General features: G+C 37.0%; 1 protein-coding gene and 1 long non-coding RNA gene across 3 annotated transcripts; both read right to left on the reverse strand.

The window, feature by feature from the left end:
- Positions 1-2252, reverse strand: LOC109827143. The gene is made up of 2 exons (XM_020394105.1): positions 98-2252; positions 1-32 (listed from the first exon to the last, which is right to left on the reverse strand). The coding sequence occupies exons 1-2, from the start codon at positions 2250-2252 to the stop codon at positions 1-3; spliced, it is 2187 nt and encodes a 728-aa protein (XP_020249694.1).
- A 3088-nt stretch (positions 2253-5340) lies between these two features.
- Positions 5341-8283, reverse strand: LOC109827141. 2 transcript variants are annotated; one of them, XR_002243349.1, is made up of 4 exons: positions 8118-8283; positions 7791-7906; positions 6639-6712; positions 5341-5576 (listed from the first exon to the last, which is right to left on the reverse strand). It is a non-coding gene; the product is annotated as an uncharacterized LOC109827141 (long non-coding RNA). The 2 variants fall into 2 exon arrangements; XR_002243348.1 differs by having other exon boundaries at positions 6639-6717.
- Positions 8284-8338: the final 55 nt, after the last annotated feature.

Below are 8338 nucleotides of genomic sequence, written 5' to 3' on the forward strand. Positions count from 1 at the left end.
CTAGCTGCTAAAACGTGTTGACATGGGATTTTCTGTAATTGTGGTATACTACAAGTACAACTGCACTCCTGATCGTCGAGATGAACGGTGTATGTACCATCACAATCTTTAACCTCCCACTCATTGTTGTTGAATTGTTCAATTCTACATGTTCTCACAGCCACAATCCTTTTCTGCAAAATAATCTCATTTTTTGGAGTGTACTTACTCGTCCAATTTGCACTATCAATGCGCCTCTTATTAAAATATGCGTTCAATCTATAAAACGTCCTTGCAACTAAGGCTTGAATTGGCATAGCACGGGCACCCTTAAGTACGCCGTTGAAACTTTCGGAACAATTAGTTGTCATCATACAATATCGCACTCCACCATCTTTACATAATGCCCATCGATCTTCGTATTGCGGCTTCAAGTTTTGTTCAATCCAATCGTGGGCTTCAAGTGATATGGATTTAATTTTCTCTCTACAATGCTCATATACCAGTGAGTCAGTTGCACAACCGGCTTGCCATAATAGATTTTGTAAATTGACCTCTCCATGTTTTTTCTTAAAATTAGCTCTTATATGCCGCAAGCAATATCGGTGATGATGTGGTGCACTCCACCCCTCGTGCAAGGCTCGTGGAATTCCTTTCATCCGGTCAGAAATAAAGGTAATAACTCGTGGACTTTGAACAGTCGGAATATATTTGTAAATACATTGAAAAAACCACTTCCAACTCGATGTATCCTCCACCTCCACAACTGCAAAAGCTACAGGAAATAGCCCACCGTTTGCATCTACACCGGTCGCAACCAAGATTACTCCTTTATACTTGCCATATAAATGTGTTCCATCGATACTTAAGAGCGGACGACAAAAAGAGAACCCTCTGATAGCGGGCCCAAATGCCCAAAAAACACATATGAACCTCTCCGTTTCTGGTGCGACCTCCTTAGACACTATGTCATATTCGGTACCCGGATTGTTCCGCACAATTGCTGAAAGGTAATGCGGAAGTAATTGGTAAGATTCCTCCCAATCTCCAAAGATTTTAGTCAACGCCTTCCTCCGTGCATCATATGCTTTAAACTTGGAAATTGTTATTCTTTTCATGTCATATACCCTTGTAATTATCTGTCCTGGAGTAAGATCAAGTTCCCGCCTAACTTCGGGCATAATTAGCTTTGCGATATAAGAGGAAGTCAAAGTCTTATGATCATAAGTTGCAGTCGAATTAGAACATGTATGGAGTCCGCAATAACTAGAGATTATAAACTGGCCAAGTGATTTTTTCCTAATAGCTGCATTAAGCTTCCATGGACACTTTGAATTTCTATCATCTGCAGCACTTGTATTCTCTCCTTGACCTCTCTCATTAAAGTAACACTTTACATGATAGCTAGTTGTGTTGCTTTTCACCGTCTTGAATTTGACCCGGTTTTTTATTGTCCATTCACGTATAGCGAAAATTAATGTTTCCTTGTTCTCGAAAAGATCTCCTTTCTTGAAAGTAAAGTCCTCGGATGGATCGAAATTAGGGCCAGGATCGACGAACTCAGCTTGTGAGGCATTTATCCACTCATCATTTTGAAACTCTTCTGGCAACGGCTCTTCAGACTCTACGTAGTCGTTATTTACGCAATATTCATCCATCCAACTTACGTCATCATTGGTCTCTCCAATTGCATACTGCATACTATCAAGACGTTCATCCTCTTCAGCATCTTCAGTATCATCATCGGCATCTACATCCTCATCATTATCCTCTGCTATTGTAGAACCCCCCGGTAAATCAACTGAAACATAACCCGGCGAGTTGTGGAACACGTCATTTGACATTGCACCCGACTCATTTTTAAAGCGCATGGCACTTTGAGATAACGAGATTTGATTATCAAGCATGCGGGAGAACTCTCCACGAGCATATGAAACTTCAGCGACCGAATACACTGGAATATTTTCAATAAACAACTCGATTGATACTTGTTTTTCCGCAAGCTGTATCATGTTATTCAATTCTTCATCATTGGTGATCTCTACAGCAATTGTTCTTTGATCATTTATTGGACAATTACAGAAGATCTTAATGGAATTTTCGACGTGATTAATTCCAGTGACTCTGTATATTTGCGCCACCAATCTATCAAAGTTGTAATTTCTGGACAACATGAACATTTTCCTAGAGCCTCCATCGTATATAGGCATATTATTCATTCCAACGCTCAGTTTTCCATTGAATAAGCAAATAATCGGTACTCCGTTCGCCATTTTAACTGAAGCATTAAAATTCATCATATAATAATTATATTTTTTTCCAGAGATTTTTCTAGACCATAATCATATATTTCTTCTAGATATACAACATTAACTAAACAATACATATAAATTTATGGAAAAATTAAAATTTGTACCTTGATTAAATCTCAGATCTCCTCGGCCTCGCAGAGAATCGACGGCGTCGGCGTCAGATTTGAGGGAGGAAGAGGTGAGTTGGGTTTGGGGGAGAGAGATAGGGATTGTTGGGTTTTGGGATAGATGGAGATCGGGTTTGGGAGAGAATGAGAGCTTTGATCGGCTTGGGAGAGAATGAGAGCTCGGGAAAGAGAGAGGGGGAGATCTAGAGTTGAGCTCAGGAGAGAGAGAGAGAGAGGGGATCGGAAGTGGGTGCTCGGGGGAGAGAGAGGGAGATGGCGAGAGAAAAAAACGAAGGGGAAAATGTGCCCTAGGTTCGGTGTATATATAGTCTGTAATTATACGGGACTAGTAGTCCCGTATAAATTGCAGTTAATGCTCGCGAAATCCACGGGACTAGTAGTCCCGTGGATTTGCTTGGCATAGGCTTCGCTGGCTCTGGAAAACGTACGGGACTAGTAGTCCCGTACGTTTTGTTAACAAACAAAATTAGTGAACTTTAAACATACGGGACTAGTAGTCCCGTATTTTTTCTGATCCATTTTTCAAAATCGACCTCTTTTCCCAAAAAACGGTCTATTTTGCTAATTTTTTCCAAAAACAGTCTATTTCGCTAATTTTTTTCCAAAAACGGTCTATTTTGCAAATTTGCCCATAACCAAATAGATCGATTTTGCTAATTAAATAATGGATTTTAGTCTATTTCAAAATCCGTAAAATAAATCATGACAGTTCTTCTAAATGTCTAAATTATAATTGTTTTCTCTGTTTTAAAACGCAAATTCTATTATGCATGGTACTGGGAAAAAAAAGAAGAGGAACAACTTTCTGTATTGCACTAGTGATAGACTATTATACTAATGTAATTGAGGGCAAGCATTGTTCTGTTCACTTGGGATTGTTAAGTAGAACAACAGGTTCATGTCTAGCTTTCAGTTGGACAGTTGGTGGTTGAAATTCCAAGCTCTGTCGAGGACTTCAGAGATGGTGGATTCTAAACTCCTCGTGGAGATGCTAGGTTGGAGGACGTAGCTCAATTGAAGGGCCTGTTTGTTTGGTAAAAAAAAGCAGAAAGTGGTAGAAAGTGACCAATCAGAAAACTGACGCAGAGAAAATTTACTATTTTCCCCCACAATCATATGTTTGGTTTAAAAATAAAATAAAAAGGAAAGTGAAGGAAAGTTCGGGCGCCATGTCAGATTCTTCCCTCGAAAATTTTCAGCTCAAAAAAACCCGATTACGGGTGAAAACACCACTTATCACTGTCCGTACAAAAATACCTGATTCCTCCTTCCCCTTCCATTCTCGTTCTGGTCACCCCTCTCCCTTTCATTCTTCTTCCTCCTTCCCCTTCCCTCCCGCCTTGCAAAGCCGAGCTTCCAATCTAGGGCTCGGCCTCTTTTGTTGCCCCCATATCTTTTGTTCCCTCCCGCCGCGGCCTCCCCTCCACCCACTCCCTCTTCGGCGTCGACATTGTTGTCCTCACCGGAACTGTTTAGTGTTCTTTCTGCCTCTTCCTTGTGTTAAAATCTCTCTTATCAAGATTTAAGTGGTCTTATTCAGAAGAAGGATGGTGAATAAATAAATGGTTTCACAAAAATATGACATATGCATCTATTATATCTATAAGATTTGCATGTTATGGAGTCAATAATTATACAATGAAGTCATTAGATTCTATGAGAGCACATTTATGTTACTTATACATTTGTTTTTTTTTAATGCCAATATTTATAATTATAGAGTTTCAGTTCTTACTTCTCCCCTAAACTATTAGATTTGTCGCTTCTTATCGCATGAACTATTTTTGGTCCCACCTTACACTTTAAACTATTAAATTCGTCCATGCTTCTCTTATTTTCACTCCCTACCTTACCCTCTGGACTAACATTTTTTTCTCACATAAATACATTTAAAATACCCAAAAAAATAATAAACAAAAGTCGGTAGCTAGCTATTAAAAGCAGTAGTGTAGAAGGTATCACGTGACTATACATAGTTCATGGGAAAGCAAGGACATATCTAATATTTAGGGGTTGAGGTATGACTAAAAATAGTTTATGAGGTGACAAATTAACAAGTTCAGAGGATAAAAATAAACTAAAGCCTATTTAAACAAAGTTACCAAAAGAGTATGTAATGGAAGAAATGACATCAAGAACCATACGGTGCTTCTATAGTAATTATATTATTGGCAAAAATTCAATGGTGGTCACTGAAGTATCAACCAATATCATTTGTGTTATCAATTTTTAGAAGTCATCAATCAGGCCTCTAACTTGACCTCTATCATCGGCCTAGATCTTTTTTATAAATTTTCGTGAAATCTTGTGGACATGACGATGATGCAGCACTACCAAATCAACAAAAAAATGGGTAAAAGTCCATGTTTGTCTCTTCGCATTATTCACTACAACACCTGAAATCTACCATAGCGGCCGAAAAACGCTATGGTATTATTTCATAGCGTTTTAATCAACGCTGTGTCAGAACCCGCTATAGTAGGACTGTGGTTTTACATAGCGTTTCCCCAAACGCTATCAAAAAGTTTCCAACCATAGCGTTTTTATGTTGCTATAAAAGAATATTCAATAGCGTTTCTATATTGCTATGACAAATATCTTTCATAGCGGTTGAAAAACGCTATTAGTTAGTTTCCAACCATAGCGTTTTTATGTAGCTATAAAAGAGTATTCAATAGCGTTTCTATATTGCTATGACAAATATCTTTCATAGCGGTTGAAAAACGCTATTAGTTAGTTTTCATTCATAGCATTTCTACGCTGTTATTGTCTTACATTTGATAGCGTTTGAGTTACTACAATGACGTTTCAATGAATGTTGTCTTTCTTCTTTTAATAGTATTTCAGCAATTGTTTCCACTTCTTATAGCATTTCAGTTGTGCCTGTAAACCTTTGAGGTTGAACTAGAAATAACTTCCAATTGTGACAACCATAAAAGCAAATATTTCATTTAAAGGTTCAAACTGATACATAACCAAGTTGTAGCATACAAGAAGAGTCAACACAAATGTGCCAAAAAACAAATACTAGTCTTTGGATAGTCCAACATGGAGTATAAGAAATTAACCATAGTACACAGAACAACAGAAACTAAATTTGCTGCATTACATATGACTTGGGAGACTCATCATCTTCAGCAATTGAGTACTTGTACTGCTGCAAAAACAGAAATTAACAACACCAATAATGAGATCCTAAAGCCATGAACATTATATGGACACAAAACAGAAAACAAAAACACCAATAATTAGAAATCACAAGCTTATATTAATTTCTTTAATAATTTTGTTTAAATTTTTTATTAATGAAAATAAGAAGACAATAATTTGGTACAATTAAAACCTAAAGAAAAAAGTTCCACTACACCACCAACCTCATTGTTTCTATTTTATTTTTATTTTTCTTTCTAAGGATACGATATTAGCCCGATTCTATCATTAGAACATTGGTTGGTAGAGAAGCGCATGCAGCTCAGGGTAAGTGAATTGGTTGCAGGCCTGAACTTCAAAGCTAACTGCATGTTCACTAATATTTAAATTTTCTATCTTATGTGTCACCATATGCTGGAATGTCACTAGGTAGTGTGTTTTTATCGCTAAACCTTGTCAAATCAGGTTCAGTTCCCATTGCGTGCAAGAAATTAATGTTTCTTGTTTGTTACAAGGTAAGTTGCATAAGTTTTTGCAGTTCGTTGCACGCAAAGTGCAATTTGTAGAAATTTAGCACCACTTTCAACAACAGAAAAAAATTGCTGGAAGTTCCCAGCAACTATATTTTCAAGAATCACAAATGTATGATCATTTACTTTGTCAAATCTAGCTTATTTAGCAACCTAACTTATTTATATGATTATAAGTTGGTTTACTTAACTTTTTTTAATTGGACTTCTAAGCTAGTTTGCTGATGATTTACCAATCACTTAGCCATGAAAAAGCTACTTTAAAAAGCTAGTTTGAGGGGGGAACGCTCTCCCAAGCACACTCAATATGAAAACCCTCTATAACTGCTCTCTAATCCTCCAAAGACCGCACAAAACACGCACTCAATTATCACAAACTCGAAAAGAGATTCTACATGAAAGCACAAACAGCATCAGCTCAGAACACAGGTAGGTAACCAAGGTACAATCAGCATAACGAAACTTCGACTCCATGTCGTGAAGACCAACAATAGCTCTATGTTTTTAAAAAATTTTGCGCAAAACCAAGCATCTTTTACCTGATGAAACGTACTGATAAAAGGTATTCATTAATCACATTCTTCCATGCAACTTGATGAAGATCAACTGGCACCTGCACTGTAATGCAAAACAAGCAAAGACAAACGACACGAATAAGACCTGAATCCAGCCTTTCATGCCTTCACATAACCAGAATACCAACATACCAAAATAAGTGCATAATAATTCATCAATTTCCCTAAGCCAAGGGTGAAAAAACATAATAGGTTCCCGAAGAGTCATCCCCATGAAAAGCCTATTGAAAGCATAATGCTTCAGCACATTCTAGCTAATTAGCATTCCCCATTGTTATCTACAAAGTCCCGCAACATCTTAAACTAAATTAAAGCTGCACTTGCTGCAGTTATCAGACCACCACCAGTTTGGTGCAGCATTTAAAAAATAATTTCATATAGGATGGGGATATCGGGGATATATCAGAGACATTTAAAAAAATATCCGGGTGTCATATCGGATAATGTGTATGTACAAATCAAAGATGTTGATACTTGGTGCACCAAAGAATTTAACTGTGGAGAAAGGTGTTATCTTCTGCAGAAGTTCTACAAAATAATTTGGTCTCAATTGAGCTCTTAAGTCTTCTTCTTGATTATTTGCATAAGTGGATATCTGATTAGGTTTTAGATCTCAATTGAATCATAAATCCAAACCAATCTTTTCAAATAAATACAACTCTAAATTGACATTCTAACATTCAGTTAATTTTTTGAGGATGAAATAATATCACTAGACATATAGGGAAATTCATAATATAACGCTAAAAATTGCCAGAAACCAGTAATATTGGAAAATTTGGCTAAGAGACGCATTTCGGAGGTAAGTTTTTCTCCTTTGCTATTTCTTGAGATTTCTCCCAACTATGTATAATGGAGGGGAAACATAAACTCGGATAAGACTGACAAATGGTTGGAAGAATCTAGTGGATCACAATTTAAAAGGAGGTGAATGTTGCAATATCCTCCTGAAGCTAATGACCCACATCAGCAACGGGCAAGCCTTGGTCACATATGAAAATTCTAAGGATTTGAGCATGAACAAAAGTACAGACTCCTAAATCATGGCACAAATCATTCTAAATGAAACTTATAACAGTAAATGAGTTGAACATGGAGTACAGAAAGATAGCTCACCCCAGGAGAAAAACATATTGCTCGGTCAAGTTATCAATATTCTTGGTTCTCTGTAACAAGATCAGCTGAGGAAGTATCGCAACAACCTCCAAATATAAGGAGAATGTCCACATAACCTATTAACAGAAATTACAAAGTACATAATGAAGGCAACAAATCTGAATGTATAATGGAGAAATATAAGTTCCAAGCAAGAAATTTCTTCACCATACCACAAGAAACAACAAAGTAAAAGATAGTATAGAAAATGACCACAAATTGCACCTTAGGCATGCATATGTTAGTTTATTAATCAAATTTCTTAAAAACCTGTATGAGTCAGTTTACCTCCTTGAAAGTAAATCTCTCATGTATACATAGGGCCAAGAACAGGCAAGGTAATATGAGGAAGTGATGGTGGAAGGTGTCCTGATCCTTATCATATGATCTGCGGACGATCTTGTGTCTTCTGATGTACCAGACTATTGAGAATGAGCTCCCCAAGAAGATCAACTCATTACGTTGAGGCAAAATTTTCATAGTAAACTGAAAATATGTGATAGCATATT

The sequence above is a fragment of the Asparagus officinalis genome, unplaced genomic scaffold (assembly GCF_001876935.1).
Source record: "Asparagus officinalis unplaced genomic scaffold, Aspof.V1 AsparagusV1_Un53, whole genome shotgun sequence".
Taxonomy (NCBI): Eukaryota; Viridiplantae; Streptophyta; class Magnoliopsida; order Asparagales; family Asparagaceae; genus Asparagus; species Asparagus officinalis.

Excerpts from the sequence above, each read along its gene's own strand:
- LOC109827143 (XM_020394105.1), bottom strand. The coding sequence starts at position 2,252 with ATGGCGAACGGAGTACCGATTATTTGCTTATTCAATGGAAAACTGAGC. Across the intron at positions 33-97 it reads GGAGGTTAAAGATTGTGATG|AAAATCCCATGTCAACACGT; the intron begins GTACATACACCG and ends CCACAATTACAG.